The sequence below is a fragment of the Chrysochloris asiatica genome, unplaced genomic scaffold (assembly GCF_000296735.1).
Source record: "Chrysochloris asiatica unplaced genomic scaffold, ChrAsi1.0 scaffold00025, whole genome shotgun sequence".
In the NCBI taxonomy this organism is placed as follows: domain Eukaryota; kingdom Metazoa; phylum Chordata; class Mammalia; order Afrosoricida; family Chrysochloridae; genus Chrysochloris; species Chrysochloris asiatica.
In genome coordinates, this window is record NW_006408543.1 from 855,637 (window position 1) to 874,325 (window position 18,689).

The 18,689-nt window shown below is 55.6% G+C and overlaps 2 protein-coding genes across 2 annotated transcripts in view; one reads left to right on the top strand and one right to left on the bottom strand.

Annotated features, from left to right (window-relative positions):
- Nucleotides 1–3,749, top strand: part of AHNAK2 (AHNAK nucleoprotein 2) — a 24,845-nt gene extending 21,096 nt beyond the window's left edge. Inside the window, exon 13 of the mRNA XM_006839599.1 lies at nt 129–3,749. Within this exon, the coding sequence (XP_006839662.1) occupies nt 129–3,749 (3,621 nt within the window). The remainder of the gene's footprint in view (nt 1–128) is intronic.
- Nucleotides 3,750–5,412: 1,663 nt separating this feature from the next.
- On the bottom strand, nt 5,413–15,493 carry PLD4 (phospholipase D family, member 4). The gene is given in 14 exon segments (XM_006839600.1): nt 5,413–5,486; nt 6,783–6,929; nt 7,609–7,748; nt 8,404–8,599; nt 8,975–9,071; nt 9,159–9,324; nt 9,801–9,940; nt 10,377–10,577; nt 11,045–11,172; nt 11,903–12,023; nt 12,294–12,471; nt 12,806–13,002; nt 13,305–13,480; nt 15,361–15,493. Coding segments are annotated over 14 exon segments (2,094 nt in total).
- Nucleotides 15,494–18,689: the final 3,196 nt, after the last annotated feature.

Consider the following 18,689-nt stretch of genomic DNA (forward strand, 5'->3'; position numbering starts at 1 on the left):
GCAAATTCAAAATGCCCAAGTTCAAGATGCCATCCTTTGGGTTGTCTGCTCCAAGCAAAGACTTGGGAACCTCCATGGACTTACCCAATGTGGGAGTGGATGCGTCCCTGCCCTCTGTGGGAGTACAGCTCACACCCACAGAGGCTAGCATCCGAGTTCCATCTGCTGACATCACTCTACCTGGGGCTGAGCTGGCTGTGTCCCTTCCAGAGGTGGAGACGTCTGGTGGAGAACTGACGGGGAATGTCAAAGACCTCACAATGAAAGGCCATCTCCCCAAATTCCAGATGTCCGGCACTAAGATGCCCAAGTTGGACTTGAAGTTCCCCCAGGGGGACATTGATGGCTCTCAAATGGAGGAGAATAGTCTCAAGGGGGATGTGGTCTTCTCTGGTTGTGATGTACCATTGCCCAGTACGGATATAGACATACAGCAGCTGGATTGTAAAGCAGAGGGTGACGTGTCCCTGGGAGACAAAGATGTGGCTCTCAAGGACAGCCAATTTCGAATGCCACGTCTCAGCAAGCTTTCATTCACCAAGTCTAGCCGGGTCTCCACCCCATCCTCTCAGATTGAAGGAAGTGTCAAAGGTCCCGAGTCGGTAGTCTCCACTGCCACTGGGGACACTGACCTCCTAGCCAGTGGTCCTGACTTTCCTGACCCCTGTGTGGACATCTCCGTAGCTTTGCCCGCTGATAAAGATGGAGAGAAGAGCAGAGCGAGAGAATCCCACTTTAAGATGCCCAAAGTCTTCTGTCCCTCCATGAAGACCTCTACAGGCCACGTGGCTCTTTTTCAGGATTCTGGAGAACCTGTTTCTTTGCATGTCGCTGCTGCCTCCCCAGACATCACAGCCGGTTTGTCCCAAGGGGAGATTGTAGCCAGTGACGTTCAGTCCCCGTTGGTCCCCAAAGTGGGCTTGCCTGATGTTCAATCCACCAAGGTTTATCTTCGTGCTCTGCTTTCAGGGTCCTCCATGTCCAGTCCCAGTGACGGTGTGACCCTAACAAAGCACCAGGCACCGCTCCCTGTGGACACTATGTGCGCAGGGACAGTTCCTGTGTCGGCCCCTGATGTACCCCTCCGCAGCCAGGACAACTCAGCGCCCCAGATGGAAACTCCCCTAGACCCTGTGGGCTCTCTGTCTCCTACCACCTACAGAAGGGTGACTTTTCCTAAATTCCATAAACCAAGATTTGTGTTTTCAGTGGAGACCACAAGCGTTCCTGAGGACAGGGGCCTTGTAGCTGAAGAACTCGAGAGCCCCCCACCACCCAACACGACTCTGCCACCGGCAGAAAGCCCCGCCGCCACGGGGCTGGAGGACCAACCTGGGCCTGGTGCCACAGCAGCCATGGGGCTAGGGGAAGCCACCCCTGACGACAGTGAGCGTGAGGGCAAGGGGAGTCCCTTCAGAATGCCCCGGTTCAAGCTTCCGTCCCTCAGCAGGTCTCCCAAGAAGGGGGCGGGGCCACAAGCAGACTTAGAGAGCAGCTCTGCGCATGCGGAACTCAGTCTGGGTTCCGACGGTGGTCAGTTTGGTGCCCAGACTGGGGTGCACACGCCACAGGTGGAAGCAGATGCGGATGTGACCCCCGAGAAAGATGGTGCCAAGGGGAGGATGAGGAAGTCTAGCTTTGCCATGCCGAAACTTTCATTCTCCAAAGGGAAGGGCTCGAAGGGCGGGTCCGACCAACCTCAGACAGATGCCCAGCCTTCGCTTTCAGGTACCCCAGAAGCCCTGGGGAAGACCAGTGGGGGTGGGGGAACTGCTGGCAGGGCCCTTGACGGTCTCTCCGAGCCCCAGGTACAGGTGAGACCGTCAGAACATGACCTGGCTCTCAGGGAGAGCGGAGCAGGCCACGGACCCGTGGATAGCCCAGCACACCCACCCCACAGGGACGGCACGGCCCCTCCCACGGTAGAGGTGCTCTCGCCAGCTGGGGCACCACTGGGCACTGACACCCACAGAGTTGAGAGCCACGAGGGAGATGCTCAGGTGCCCAAGGAGACAGTAGGCTCACAGGAAGGCTGGTTTAGGGTGCCCAAGTTCCGCATGCCCGGCTTCTGGCGAGCGTCCACCAAGGAAAAGGGTGGGTCAACAGCACAGGTAACTCAGGGCCCCCGACCCCAAGGCGCAGGGGAGGCAGCCGGAACCCTGACTCAGGAAGCCCATGTCCAGGAGTGGAGGACACTGGAGGCAGCTGTGTCCCCGCAGCCCACAGAGGCCAAGGCAGATGGATCGACCTTGGAGACTGAGTCCTATGCAGATGTCCTGAAGCGTAACATCCCAGACCCAGGCTTGAAGCTGTCCTCCCCGGCAGCCAGAACAACCACGACAGATCGTCCTAGTGAAGGGTCCCTTCCACTCCGGATGCCCTCTGAGAGACCACCCGAGGGTCAGGCACCTCAAAGGGAAACAGATGAGACTAGCCCTCCTGGACCCGGAGCCCGAGGTCCCCCCAGCGTGGAGGGACAAGCTGAAGTACCTCTGAAACTGAAGACTTTACTGACTCAGATGCCAGCCCAGGTTTCTCTGGTCCAGATGGACCGGGTCTGGGAGGATTCTGTGGTCACTGTCACGTTCCCCAAGTTGAAGGTACCTCGGTTTACCATCCGTGCCCCCAGCAGAGATGTCGACATCTTTGTTCCCTCCGTGAGAGAGGAGCCATGTCCGAGGATGGGCACTGAGGCGACCTTGCATGGGGAAAGTCCTGGAGCGTGGGTGGCCAGCATCCTGAAGACTGGCGCTGGGATTCCCTCAGAGCAGCCTGAAGGTACAGTATCACCTATCTCCAAGGTGAGAGTTCACATTCAGGGTGTCCATGTAGAAACCCAAGCAGTCACCATAAGCAGTGAGGTCACACCAGGATCCACCGAGCCCCCTGCACCCGAGGCCTTTTCCACTCAGATTGTACGAGAATCCCGGGTCCCCGCATCTGATATCCAGACACCGTCCTATGGGTTTTCTTTGCTGAAGGTGAAAGTTCCAGAACCCCACACAGAGTCCACTCCCAGCTCTCAGGAGGGTGAGGGCTCAGGCGAGGCCCCCCAGCAGGTCGCCCCAGGAACAGACCCTGTTTCTGCAGACCTGCAGCCCGACACGGAAGAACCATTTGAGATCATCTCCTCGAGTGTCAGCATGCTGAGACCCCAAGCGTCCCAGTCCAAAGCTCACGGTGACCTTCAGTACGCTGACAGCTATTCCGATGAGGAGCCAGCGGAAATTCTGGAGTTCCCTTCTGAGGACAGCCAAGAGGTGACTGCCCTGCCCACAGATGAAGACAGGAATCAAAAGGAGAAGTCAGCAAGTAAAAAACCTGGTCTATTCCGGTTTTGGCTCCCAAACATTGGGTTTTCTTCTGCTGTTGAGGAGCCAAGTTCTGATCCCAAAGATGATGCCCAAGAGTCTGTTCCCATTCAAACTCAGCCCGAGGCCCCGTCAGAGACAGAACTGCCTAAAAAACAGGAGAAAGCTGGCTGGTTCCGATTTCCCAAATTAGGTTTCTCCTCGTCTCCTGCCAAGAAGAGGGAAAGCATGGAAGTTGAAACCCAGCCCACAGAGCAAGAAGAAGCTGCCATCTTTTTTGACGCACGTGAAAGTCTGTCTCCTGAAGACAAGGAAGAGGGCGAGCCGGCAGACGGGCAGGGCTCCAGAGGGAAGACGGCCCCAGCAGAGAGAACCGAGGCGATGCAGCTGGAGAAACAAGTCAGCGGAGAGTCTACTCCCAGACCCGCCACCAAGTGACACAGACGCACCACGGAGCTCACAGCAGAGATGGAGAGATGGTGCGTCTGTACTGCACACGCTGCTCCGATGGTGATTTACAACTGGGTTACGAATCGGGCTGTGAACCTTAAGGTCAGCGGTTCGAAACTACCAGCCGCTCCGCGGGAGAAAGATGAGGCTTTCTACTCCCGTAAAGATTTACACCCTCGGAAACCCTGTACAGGGTCGCTATGGGTCGGACCCGACTCGATGGCACTTAACAACAACAACAACAAAGGGGGCAGAAATGAATGCCAGAGACGCTATCACATAGTCCTACAATGGGGCCCCCAAACTGCCCAGCTCCCCCAAAGCCTTAGACCCAGGGAAGCCCTCTGACCTACCCACTACCCTGAGACTTGAGAGTCCCGAATGCAATGGTGCTCTTGGAAGTGTGTCTAGAGGAGATGTCTTTACTAAATAAAGTCCAAGAGACATGGCGGTACTCCCATGAGACTCAGACTGCTCCTTTGTGGGGATGGTTGCAGTGGCGTGGGGGTAAGCTCAGCTTTGGGTGCAATCTGTCCTGCTGTTTCCTGACTGCAGGCTGGGTCACTTGTATTCCAGGAGACACCTCCATGAGCTAGTACTTCTCTGTTGAATGTCGTCCCTGAGGAAGGCTTGGGGATGTTCTCATAACAGTGCAGCGAAGCAGGGTGATGATATATCTCAGCTCTCCAGAGCTACCATAACAGGAAGACCACAGCAGACGCCTTTAACAACAAGAAATGTCTCCTCTCACAGTGTAGTGGTCCAAATTCAGAGGACCGGCTCTGGAGAACACTTCCGGGGTCCTTTCAGCATCATAGGCCCAGCGTTCCTTGGAGATCTCCATGCAGCTTGACATCAATCTTCCCCTGTATCTAAGAGCTTCACACACAGGGCTGGGCTGTGAACCACAAAGTCAATAGTTTGTGCCCACCAACCACTCCGTGGAAGAAAGATGAGGCATTCTGCTCCCACAAAAATGTACAACCTTAGAAACCCTATTCAGGGGCACTGTGAGTCGGAACCAACTCAACAGCACTTAACAACAACTGGGCGGGGACCCCAGGTTCAAAGGACTCTGTCCACTCACAGATCCTCTTTTTGGTGACAATAGAGTCCTCTTTCTCTGCTCACTTACATCTCTCACCTTTTATTTTTTATTTCTTTTTTTGTGAGTCTCTTTCCAGACTTGAAGGGTGGTCGAGGACCATACAGCCCAGTCTTTCTTTTTTTAATTAAATGACTTTGAGTTTTGTTCCATATTTTCTTCCACTCTATCCGGGACTCTCTCATGTGATCCGTGGCAGAGCAGTTGGTGGGGGTAAACATGTTAAAGGGGTCATACCCTTGGGAAGGCCTCTTACATCAGATCATGGTTGTCATGATTTAAGGGCATTACTGTTGTTGTTAGGTGTCGTCGAGTTGGTGCCAACTCATAGCGACCCTGTACAGGTCTCCAAGGAACAGCTGGTGGGTTTGAACTGATGACCTTGCAGTTAGCAGTCCACCTTAAACCTCCTTTTGGTTTATCACATGAGATCACATCATGGGGAGCCTCACATAACTACCACACCACTGAGAATCATGGTCCAGTCAAGCTGACCCTTATTTTGGGGGGAGGACAACTCAATCTATGTTGAGGTGCCTGCCAGGATCACCTGTCTGCCACTCCTGAGCCCTCAGTGGGCACGACAAAGCCCGCCTTCAGGACAGGCTCAGCTGTCTGCTCTTCGGGGAGGGAATTAAGGTGGCCCTGAAGCTCACGAGTGACTACCAAGTCCTCAAGTTCCCCTCTCGCCCCTCCCCTCCCCCATCCAGGACTTATACAAAGCTGCTCTAGAAAATGGTCCACAGTGTCATGCCATAGTCATCGTTCACCCAGAGGATGCATAGTATTCACAGGGCCTCCTATCCATAGGGGCCGAGATGGACAGAGGGGTGATGGCCGGCCCTGCCCTCAGAGCTCACTGTCTGTCAGCGGACACACACACAGACAGATACACAGACAGGAACACACAGAGGGACATGCACACACACACACACACCATTGCTGTTGTTGTTAAGGGTTGTCAAGCCAGTTCCGACCCACAGTGACCCTGTTATAGGGTTTCCAAGGAGCAGCTGGTAAGCTTGAACTGGCAACCTTAGGGTTCAAACTGACTTTACAGTCCAGCGCGTTAGCCCATAGCGCCGCACCAGGACACCTACACACAGACACACACTCACACAGACACGCGAACACACAGGGACACACACATAAACATGAACACAGACAGACAGACAGGCACCAAGGGACACAAAGACACACACAACGGGACAGGGACCGTACAGAGTTATGATGGCACGGTGGGGGGTGGGGTGGGGGGTGGACAGTGACCCCAGGGGTGACGTTGGTACCGTCCTCCGATGCTTTCTTCATCACAATGACCCTCCTTCTGGGCTGTGCTGGGAAATTAAATCCCACAGTAGGTAGAAGAGTGAGCTTCCAGAAGTTTTCTACAACCGCTCTGGGGTCAAATCCCACCCTGGGCCTGGCTGGTTGCCGGCGACCAGCTCTCAGGGCTGTGGATGTGGGATCGAGAGCCTGCCATGAGCTTTCTGTGGGACTGTGAACAGGGGGAGCTTGCCCACTTTAGGGGCTGCCCTGAGACCCCCCCCCCCCCAGGACACTGCCCAGAAAGCAGAAGCCCAGGGTTCCACCATGGGAAAGTGGTGTCTTTCGGTAGCTGGTTGGGAGGGCCACTGGATGGGCAGTGAGGGTCTTCTGGAAAGTGAAGACGCAGAGCTGGCAGTCACGAGGGAGGAGTCTGCAGAGCGCCCCCTCATGTCTGGGCTGCCTGGCTCCAGGACCCTTTCTTCTCTCTGAATCTGGGAGTTGTGGGGTCTGGGTAGTGGGCCCTAGAGGTCAGGAGGTAGCTGCTCATATCACATGGGGGAGTTGCTGAGCGGTGGAGTGCCCCCCCAACTTCCTGAAGCATCCTGGTCCAGGGCACCTATGCTGTGTAACAACACCACACCACACACCAGCAGTGTAAGAGCGCACACCGTTTTGCCGGGGCCGCTGTCTCTGCTCAGGCTCGACTGGCGAAGGTCGGTCACCAGCCTGAGTGGATGTCAGCAGTCCTCCGAGCCCAGCAGGCTGCAGGGCTGAGGGTCTCTGCTTCCTGCCAGCTGGAGGCAGAGAGACCCTGTTCCCTGCCCCATGGACCTCTCTATAGGACAGTCTAACACCTCAAAGCAAGTGGGGGTGGGGGGTGGGACTGTCTCCTAGCTCGGTGAAATGCAATCTTGTTGTTATTGTTAGGTGCCACTGAGTCAGTTCTAGCTCATAGTGGCCTTGTGCACCACACTGCCCCCATCCTTACATTTATTGTTCAGTAAAATCACATATTGTCACCTGGCTGTCTCCTGTTGGTGACAAGCAAGTTGAAGATTTGACCCGTAGTCAGGGCAGAGGTGACAGGAAGACCTGAACCCAGGAGCTGGGGCCCACTGAGGCATCTGAGTGGTTGTCAGGGGCACTCTGGGAGGGACCACCCCATCGAGCCTCCCAAACCTCATCATGCTGGGAGGTCTCCTTGGAGCAACCTTCCAGGCTGCCACTGAGAATCTGGTCTCTAAACATTCATCTAATGCCTATCTGGGGTGAGGCACGGGCCAGAGTATACAGCCTCCTGGCACTGGCTGTGGGCATGTGGGCAGTATGGGACTAGAGCAAACCCACTTGTGCAGCTCTGCAGGTAGAACTGGGCTCTGAGGGGGTGTCTGCTCCTGGGGACATGTGGGTTGGGAGGAGGAGGGGCAGGGACGCAGGCAGGGGCTCTAGGGAGCCTAGAGGGGTGCAGCTCACTAAGGCGGGGGCCAGGGCTGCTGGGTACCCCACTTCCCAGCACACTCCACAGGATGGGCGGGAAACCTAAAGCTTGGTCTCCACGTGGGAAGTGTGGGAGGGGCTCACACAGCGGGAGTTGCACCGAGGCCTGCACCCATCTGGGCCCAGCAGAGAGAGCTAGGGAGAGCGGGCAAGAGAGCCAAGACTACTCCAAGACCCTGGGAGAGGATCTGCGTCTGCCTACGGAGCTCTTTGGCAGATGGTACCCCTTCAGCACCAGGAAGCCGGGCCAGAGTATCTCTTCCTGGGCAGGTGGGCCCTGGGGTCTCAGACCAGGTGCTAACCCACCGCCTTCACTCAAGGGCTGGCCAAACCCAAGGTCAGCTGGGTCCCAGGATGCCCATAGCCTAACCCCTGCCTCTCAGACACAGGCCTTCTCCACCCACCACCAGTCCGGGGTCCACCCCTAAGCACCAGACTCCGCCCTCCAGCAGGCCCCACTTAGCACCTGAGGCCGCCTGGAGACTGCCGGGAGCAGGGTTCTAGGGGACCGGCAGCCTGGGGCTGAGAAGGAGTGTAGGACACGGTCAGGACACACGAGGAGTTCTGTCTCTTTAGTCAAAGCGCCCAGGGGGAGGTAAGGCTCAGAAGGGGTGCAGCTGGAGAACAAAGGGCAGCAAACAGTGCTGCAAAGCCCCCGAGGGGGGTGTTGAGAAGCCTTGGGCAGGAGGAGCTGGGGGCCCAGGCTAGGACAAGGAGGGGCGGTGGGCGTTGAGGCGCAGGGTCTTGGAGCTGGAAGGGTGGTCTCAGTACCCCCAGATGCAGTCCTGGCCCGGCTCCTGTTCATCCAGGCCTACCGAGTACGGGGACTCCCAGTCCCGCTCGAAGAGCTGCCGCAGCTGTTCCTGTACTGTGGGGGGCCCTGGCTGGGCGCCGGTAGCCTTCTGGCTAACCACCAGGCCCACGCCCGAGGTGCTGCTGAAATAGTCCTCAGACCAGTTGGAGGTGCCTGGGAGGCGGGGAAGGCACGCTTGTCACTGGGCTCACCCGCCCCTGGCATCCTGGAGCCCGACCCCTGTCCCCTTGAGGACCAGTCCGGCCTGGGGGCACAGATGGCTTGGCTTTCGTTCTGGGTACCAGATGTTCAGGCTGTCCCAGCCTGTCCAGCGTGGTCAGTTAACAGACGGCTGGTAACCCAGAGCGTCACTAGAGACCCCGACCCCTTCAGCACTGAGTGTTCCTGCCCCTTCCCCCTCCCCTCCCCTCCCCCACCCTTGCCTGTCGCTGCCCTGGGGACATGTTCCCTCTGAGGGTTTGTGTGGCCTGGGGTGTGGCCCCCTACGCCGCCCTTGGCAGGCCCCCCGACCCTCTGCCCCTCGCTCACCGATGTAGGCCGCCTTCTCTGTGACCATGTACTTGCTGTGATTCACCCTGCTGAACGGGATGTTGGAGTGATTTCCCACCGGCATGATGAATACTTTCTTCAGGACACAGGCAAGGACGTCAGGTGGTAGGAGGATGGAGGAATTGCTTTCCCTGCTTCATCCCACCCCAGGAAGCTCCCTCACCACGTCCACGGAGACGCCAGCCAAGGGGTCGCGGAAGGCCTGCAGCGATCGTAGGTACGAGAACATGGTGGGGTCCGTGTTGAGCCAACAGCTGATCAGAAGACGAATGTGGACCCTCCTGCTGAAGGCTGCATCCCGCAAAGCATTATCTAGCACTGGCCAGTACCTGCCAAGAGCCAGAGCCAGAGCCTGGTGAGCAACCGCAGGGAGCAGCCAGTTAGTAGGGCGGACGGACCCCCAGGCCCCGCCTCCAGACTCAGGCCCCGCCTCCAGACCATAGCCCTTCCCCTGACCTCGGCCCCGCCTCCAAAGCCTAGCCCTACCCCAGGTCCCGCCTCCAGGCTCAGGCCCTGGCTCCAGACCATAGCCTCACCTCAGGCTTCGACCCCACCTCCAAACCCTAGGCCCACACCCAGGCCCCAGACCCCGTCACCAAGCCCTAGCCCCACCCCAGACCCCGCCTCCAGGCCATAGCACCTTCCTAGAACCTAAGCCCCGCCTCCAAGTCCTAGCCCCACCCTCAGGCCTCAGACCCCGCCTCCAGGCCGTAGCACCTCCCCAGGCCTCGGCCCCGCCTCCAAACCCTAGCCCCACCCCCAGGCCCCAGACCCCGCCTTCAGGTCCGGGTCTTTGGCTCTGCACCTGGCGGGGTGCTTGAAGCGGGTGGTGGGGAAGTACTGCATCACCGATGCATAGATGAACTCCTGGGCCTCCCCCATCACCGCCAGCAGCGCATCTAGGTCCGGAGTGCGGCCGTGGGGACAGAGCGCGGGCGGTGAGGCCTGCCGGGAAGGCTCTGTGAAGACTGGGTTCATGCACCCACACTCGGGACAAAGTGGTCTGGGAAGTGGAGGAAAAGGGAGGCCTCGCTGCCCCTGAGAAGAGGCTTCTACTCTGGGAGGACTGGTAGTGGGGATTGCCCCGGTCTCTGTGCTCCCATGGAGGAGGGTAACGTATCTGGCTCACCCTGAGTGAGGGGTCTCCAGTCCTCCCCAGCAGGTCCTTAAGTCGAGCCCCTTTGCTCCAACCCGACCCTTAGGACCACTGGGCTCCCCAGAGCACCTCCCACCTGGGAGATGAGCATGCATCATGGAAGGCCTGCTGACAGCCAGCCAGCCAGCCTGCCTGCCCTCTCCCAGGTGGGACAGTGTTGGCACCCTGAGACTGGGACGGGCCTGGGAAAAGAGTGAGCCACTCAGCCCCTCCTTGACGGCTCACCGAGAAGTAGGCAGTGGTGGGTATCCCCTTGAAGTGGCCCCGGAAGGGCTGGAAGCGGTTTATGTGGGACGAGAAGTTCTGAGGCCAGACTTTGGGGAGTACAGCCTTGGGTGCACCCAGCGTCCAATAGGTTTGAAAGGTCTTCTCCAGGTCTTGGGCCAGGCGGCTGCAGTTGTAAATGACCACACCCATTTCCTTCACCTGTAGGACCAGGGCGGGCAGCTGTATGGACTCCCCATCCCAACCAGGCATAGTGGGGGGGGGCATACAGCCTAGCAGAGACCCCCATACAGCATCACCTGTGGGAGTAGACAGGGAGCTTCTGGAGGTGTTCTGGAATGACACTGTAGTCTGACTGTCAGAACAGAGGAGTCACTTAATTTCTCAGCAAAGACAGGGCCATCACGTCCACCATCACCCTTCGACATGTTTTAACTGCACGGTGATTTCTTAAAAGGACTCATGCTTTGTAATCTGCATGTTTCCCTGGAACACCTTTCCCTATGGCTTAAAGGTCAGCCAACATCAGCGGCCGTAGAGTGGTACTCCTCTGTCTACCCAGCCTCCTATTGGCTCCACCACGGAGACCGGAAACACGGCTCTCCACATCCAAAACCCCCCAGGATGCTGACTGCTCCAGGTGTCTGCCCTCCATGCCTTGAACTCACCTGCGTGAGTGACCGCCAGTCCATGTTGGCGCTACCCACATAGACATGCCTCTTGTCCACGATCCAGAACTTGGAGTGCAGAACACCCCTGGTGAGCCGCCCCATGGGCACATGCTGCACTTGGGCACCTGGCCGAGGTTCAGGAGACAAGAGGCTGTGTTGAGTGCTGATTGAAGGCATATGTCCGATGCTCTTACCGTGGGCTGACATTTATATTCTCAGTCCTTCTGTGGACTAAAGTATGGCTCCTACTTTACAAGTGGCTGGGGGAGCACGGGAGTTCTGGGGTGACACACTAGGATAAGCACCAGACTGCTAATTGAAAGGTTAGCGGTTCAACCCCACCAACCACTCCTTGGAAACCCTATATAGGGTTACTATGAGTAAGAACATTATCAACAGGGGATCCCTTGGAGGTATAGAGGGCTACGCATTGGGCTGCTAACCACAAGGTTGGTGGTTCAAACCCACCAGCCTCTCCAAAAAGATGAGGCAGTCAGCTCCCGTAAAGACTGACAACCTCGGAGCCATTCTGCTGTATCCTATAGGGGTCGCTATGAGTAGGAATTGGGGTGAATTCCAGGTGACTGGCCCAGGACCTCTGGGCAGCCTGGCTCTAGAGCTCGACTTTGTAATGATTGCCCCCAGTGAGGATCCCAGCCTGACACCGCACCCCCCATCTCCGCCCCATGGAGATGACATCCCAGCTCCTTAGGACCAGCCCACTTTTGTGTGAACAGACCAAGGGGCTCTGCCTGGGGAGAAACAGGGAGGGCACCTTCTCAGCCTCCCGCCTGGGCCCTCCTTTCTCTGTCCTTTTCTCCAGGTGCCAAGGGCCAGGGACGTATAAGCACCTACCCCGGGCCACTAGCTCCTGCAGGTCAGTGGAGTTGGTGGCCAGCGTCGGCTTGCTGGTGGCCACGGCCAGAGATATGTTCTTGTCCAGCAGCTGATACAGTCTCTGCAGCAGCATTTCTCCCTATGGGACCAGGTCAGCTGTGAGGGCTGTCCGTCCAGCACTGGGTCCCCAGGATGACCCCACTGGCCCCCTGCCTCACAGCCCCTCACCAAGCCCCAGACCTCCCTCTGGAGGTCCAACCACACCCAGTTCAACAGCAGACAAGCACTTGGGACTGAGAGCCATCTAGTGATTTGTCCTACAGGTCTCTGGACACCTGTCCTAGAGCCCCCAAAGGAAGTACCTAACCCTTCCCTCCTCACAGCAGCAGGCAAGGGACTGGGATCGCACCAAATGGGAGGAAGAGTCGTGGACTCCGATGTCAGCCCCTGTGAGGGACCAGTAGTAGGAGGCCACATGGACACTCTCCTGAGCGGCGTCAAGGAGCCCCATCCAGGCCTGGGCCAGGGACTGGGCCGCCGGACCGAGCACAAGCAGGTCTTGGGGGCAGCTCTCCACCAGGACAAGTCTGCGGAGGGAAAGGGGACTGGCTCAGGAGAACCCTTACCCATCAGGATGGGGGTCAGGACGTCGAACAGACTGGACAGGGTCAGGCGGCAAGGGACACCCTGGAGTGAGTGTGTCTGGGAACGTGGCTGGTAGGGCAGCTGAAAGGCAGCCTGGGGGCCTGGAGGGTTGTTCACAAGACAGGAGCTGATGGGTCTGCTATTCCTGCCCCAGAGGGAGCAGCTTGCCTCCAGGTGTGCATAATGGGGGCCTTGGGCAGAGGAGGGGGTGGGGCTTTGGGGGGAGTATGGGGAGCATGGGCAGCAGGCCTGGAACTGACCCCCAGACCCACTCACTGGCTCTCCTCCTTCTGCAGTCTGGGCCCCGCCTCTTCTCCCCGAAGCTCCCAGGCCAGGTGGGGGCCACTGCCTGAGGTCCCAGAGGGCTCTTCCTCAGGGTGACTCTGGTCCCAGGTAGGGAGACAGGGAACTTGCCATAGAAGTAAAGCCAGAGTCAACATCCCCAAGCTCAGCACAGCCAGGACCCTCAGCACCTGCAATGGAGACAGGATGACGCTGGTGCTCAGCGGGGAGATGCAGCTATTTGAGAGGCCATAGCTGGGGTGGGAGATGGTGTCCTCACATGGGAGACCATCAGGGTGGCTGGGGTCTCCTCTGATGTTGCTGCCACATACTCACTGCCCACCTCCCAGACTCTGTGGCCAAGGCATGTTGTTGGTCAGAGTGCCCTGTGCCCACCACAGCCTCCATGACCAACTGGGTTAGGGCCCACAGACCCTGTGAGGTGGTGGGGCCTTGTTCCCTAACTCTTTCTCCCTCAAGACTCCCATTCCACCTGACTGGCCTGTGGGTGGGGTATGGAGCAGGGCCAGGAGGGGGTCCCCAGGGGTCTCTAAGGAGGTTTCAGTGCCACCTGCAAGGGACAGCCAATGTCACCAGCATGAGATGGCCTGACCACACTGGCACCACTGGAACTCCTCTGAGACTCCACCCTGCAGCCGTCAGCCCGGACTTTTGGGGGGCAGCCTTCACAAAGACCCTGAAGTGACTGGACCCTTCCTGAGTGTCTGTGGGCCATGAAGACAGTTAACAACTCGGCTATTAACAGAAGTCTGGCAGCTACATCCAACCAAAGGTGCTTCTGAAGAAAGGTCTACTGATGTACTTCAGAAACACCATCCACTGAGAACTGTGTGGGCACGGTTCTACTCTGACACACATGGGGGTGCCATGAATGGGAGCTACTTCAGAAAACCATCCACTGAGAACTGTGTGGGGCACAGTTCTACTCTGACACACACGGGACACCATGAGTGGGATCTACTTATGAAAAATCATCCACTGAGAACCGTGTGGGGCACAGTTCTACTCTGACACACACAGGGCACCATGAGTGAGATCTACTTATGAAAAATCATCCACTGAGAACCCTGTGGGGCACAATTCTACTCTGACACACACACGGGGCACCATGAGTGGAATCTACTTCCGAAAAATCATCCACTGAGAACCCTGTGGGCACAGTTCTACTCTGACACACACGGGGCACCATGAGTGGGATCTACTTATGAAAAATCATCCACTGAGAATCCTGTGGACACAGTTCTACTCTGACACACACGGGGCACCATGAGTGGAATCTACTTAAGAAAATCATCCACTCCATCTCCTTTTCAAGTTTGCATATCTGAATCTCAGTTCCTTGTTTCAACCACAACGAAAGAGTATGAAAACAGTTTCTGCTTTCGTTGCTGGGCCCCTCAGCACAGATCTATAAATAACCACTTTCCTGTCCTGAAGATGCTCCCCCCCCCCCCCCCCCGAGGGACTGGTGTGGGTGGGACAGGCCTCCGCCTTGTGGTCTGGGAAATAGTCCCTATCATACTCATGAACTGTGGACCCACCACAGGGCACAGAGTCCTGAACTCAGGCCATCAGGGACTTGAGTCCCCTCCTCCCGGCCTGAGGATGTGAGTTGTGGTCTGGAACTACCAGGCATTCAACCCAGCGGCAGCGGCTCAGCCTCAAGGCCCTGGACTCCTCTAGAGCTGTGTCCTTCAGGTCAGGGCTAAGGCCTTCCAAGGTGTGGGCACCTGCAGCTCAGGGTTAGGGGACCTGGATCTCTAGAGTGGTAGCCGGCATCATTGTTGTTAAGTGTTGTCAAGTCAGCTCTGACCCATAGCAGCCCTGTATAGGGTTTCCAAGGAGCAGCTAGTGTATTTGAACCACTGACTTTGCAGTTAGCTGTCCAGTGTTTATCCTACAGAGCCATACCAGGACTCCAGGGCATGGGTCCCTCAAAAACTACTAGAGAGACAGAGTGTAGGCAAGATCCAGACACCCCTTGCTCCCCAAGGCGTCCCTCCCAGTGTAGCTCAGGGTGGCCCCCTAGCACAGCCCAGGGCACCCCCAGGATAACTAAGGGTGGCCCCCCACCAGCACAGTGACAGGCTTACTCCTTCCCTTTCCCCGGGAGGCAGCCATGTGGTGTCCTGGGCGGGGATCAGGCAAAGGTGCCCCGAGACATCATTGGAGAGACTGCTTCTCAGCCTTTCCTATACCGTATGGGGAAGGAGTCTTGGACCCCCAAGATGTCCCCCATTCCGGACTCATTCAAGGTAGCTCCTGGGGCCACAGAGCCCCAGCATCACCCCTCCATCAACCAACTCCACCGCCCACAGATTCATTGGGGTCTGGGAGGCCATTCCCCATGGGTGTCCCCCGTGTCCAGCATCTATAACAGGACCAGTCATTTGGAGAGAATGACCACGGTGGTGGCATTTCCAGGCTGTGTTGACACCTCTGAGGGAAGCCAAGTCCTGCAGCCCTTGGTGGGCGGCCTCAGGACCTTGCAATTGGCAGGGATCACGTTGAGGATGCTCCATCCCCACTTCCTGTCCTGCTCAGCATGAGGGCCTGGCTGTGGTCCCAGGCCTGGCAGAGCGCAGGGCAGTCAGCTTTCTGGGAGTCAACCTGGTCATCACCCACCTCTGAGGCAGCTGCCTGGGCCTCCATCCTGTCCATCGCAGCCTGCAGCTCCCAGGCCAGTGCAGGGCTCTGCCTTCACACCCACCTGCTTCCCCTTCCACCTCTGCCCACCCCAGCAGACAGCTGGAGGGGTGGGCGGGCTAGAGGGCGTGGCCCACAGAGCCCAGTGAGGCCTGCCCGGGTGGTCAGGCGTCAGAAGTTTACCTTCTTCTTGGTGCCTCCCAGACATGGCGGTTTTTACAAATTGAAGGCTTGTGGAGACTGCCACATGTTACTCATTGTCACATCTCAAACATTTCACCTCGCACACTTAACAGACTACATACAGTGCAGTGTAAGCAATTATACTATGCCCTTGTTGTTGTTAAGTGTCTTTGAGTTGGTTCAACTCATAACGACCCTGTGTAAGGTTTCTGAGGAGCGGCTGGTGAGTTTTGAACCGCCAACTTTGAGGTTTAAAGTGACTTTGTGGTCAAGTACTTGTCCTGTGGCACCACACCAAGACTCTTTCTATGCCCTGGAAACCCCCAAATTTCCTGTGACCTTATTGTGGTCGTCTGGACCTCAGCCAGAGAGATCGGCAAGGTGGACCTGTACTTCTCTCTCTCTCTTTGATTCAATTTCTTACCCTGGAGGCTCTGGACTGTTCGAGTCCTTTACATTTGAACCCTAAGCCCACGTGGAAATAAGCGAGGGGGTCCGAGAAAAGGCAAAACCAGCTGTCCCTAAAGTCTCCTTTCTTCTTTCCGTAGCTTAGGCAGAAGTGGGCTCTGTGGGTAAGAGTTATCTTAATGAAAGAACAGCTGAAAGTATACCTGGGCAGCCAAAGTGCTCCTTTATAATGAGCCCATTACGTAGTCAGTAAGCATAGATTTCTTAAACAGGAAACAAAACAAGGCAATTCTAAGATATCTGCACTACACATACCCTCGGAAACCCCGTACAGGGTCACTGTAAGTCGGAACAACCTCGACGACACTTAACAACAACATATCCAACAAAGAACTTGTATTCCGCATACACACAGACTACAGGAAACCAGACAGCAGACTTGACTAGGTACGTCATAAAGATGGTGTCCGGACGGCCAGTAAACATCGGAACAATAATTGACACAAATGCTGCAAACACATGGAAATGCCAAGGGGAAGTGGTCCAGACCCACAATGCATCTCTCCAACGGAGAGGCCGCAACCAGGATTCCTACAAAGAACTCAAATGGAGACTAGGTATGAGTTCCACAGCCAACAAGGAAAAATAAGACAACCCAATAGGAAAAAGGAAACCGAAGACTTGAACAGGCTCCCATGAGTTGTTCAAATGGCCCATCAATACGGGACCAGGGGCTCACATCATGAGCCGGCACCTAACTTCAACAAACCATGTATTGAGGGGACACGGCCAGGAAGCACCCACACTTACACAGTTGCCCAGATGTTCCCTGGTCCCCTTTCCCTTTAAATGTGTCTAGCTCTCCAGGGATGGGGTCCTTCTCTCAGCCTTCTTTCTCTCATGCATGCGGTCCAGCAGAGCCCAGCCTGCTTCTCTAAAAGGGATTAGGGGCCGGGCTTTGCTCCATCTTTGCTTGTGAGCGTTTTGTACATTCTCCACTGTTTTTCATGTGGGGCTTTTTAAAGCTTTCTGTCTGGCCCACTATGCTCAGCAGAGAATTGATTCTATGCTAAGTGAGGCAGACAGGTTTGTTTGCTGATAGGTGGATCCCCCCTCCCACCCTAACACTAAACTTTGGAATATCACACATTTTTGCTGCCTCTCAACTGCTAAACCTACGGTGGAGGTGGTTGATGGTTGTGTGTTGTGGAGTCGGTTCTGACTCACAGGGTTTCTGAGGCAGTAAATCTTTATGGGAACAGAAAGCCTCATCTTTCTCCCATGATGGAGTGGCTGGTAGATTTGAACTGCTCACCTTGCAGTTAACAGTCCAACTTGCAGCCCCCTGTGCTATCAGGGCTCCGTTGATCCGGTCGAGGTCAGCAAGTCCTTTAGGCCAAGTCCAGCAGAGGTACATTCTTTTGAATTCAGTAAAACATTTCAAAGTATTTATACTTAAAAATATTTTTGTTGGTGTTTTGCCCCAAACACTTTTCAAAACTCCTAATCTACCATATTGTTGTTGTTGTTAAGTGCCGTCGAGTCGGTTCCGACCCATAGCGACCCTGTACAGGGTTTCCGAGGGTGATAGCTAGAAGCAAAAGTCCATCTCTTTCTATTCTCTTTGTGGCTAGCTACTCTTACATTTTTAAAATGGTAAACCAAACCCCAAACCCACTGCCATTGAGTTGATTCTGACTCATACGACCCGACCCTATAGGACTGAGCAGAGCAACTCCATAGGGTTTCCAAGACCTCATCTCCACAGAATCAGACAGCTCCTCTTTCTCCCTCAGAGTAGCTGGTGAGTTTGAATCACTAAGCTTGGGTTCGTAGCCCAATGCCTAACCCACCACCAACAAAGGAGCGTAGGGTATTTTCTCAAGGATTTCATTTTGCTTAATTTTAGCCTAATTTTTGTTGATATCCCTTCATAATCATTATAACTTTAGTTCTCAATGCTTATTTAAACTTACCACGTATTTGCCAATTTCTTTACCCACTAGTTCTTCTCGAATGCTGCATCTGCCTTCTGAATTCAGTTTCCTTCTTCCTAAAGTATATCCTCAGAGTCTTATGTGATGCTCTTGGGTAAGCACTGGACTGCTAACCCAAAGGCCAGCAGTTCAAACCTACCAGCCACTCCTAGGAAACCCCATACAGGGTTGCGATGAGTCAGAAGGGACACGATGACACTTAACGACAACAACAACAAATTATCACTCAAGAGTGAAGGAGAAAAGAGACCCAGGATAAGCAAAGCACTGCTTAAGAACAAGAATAAGGTTGGAGGCCTGTCACTCCCCAATTTTAAAATATACTACATGGCTACAGTGGTCAAAACAGCTTGGTACTGGTACAATGAAAGGTACATAGATCAATGGAACAGAATCGAGAATCCAGAAATTAACGCATCTACATACAGCCAACTGATCTTCAACAAAACACCAAAATGTGTCCCATGGGGAGAGGATAGTCTCTTCAACAGATGGTGCTGGCAGAACTGGAAAATGATATGCAGAAGTCTGAAACAAGACCTTCACCTCACACCTTATACAAAAACCAACTCAGCATGGATTAAGGACCTAAATGTGAATCCCAGAATTATGAAGGTCATCAA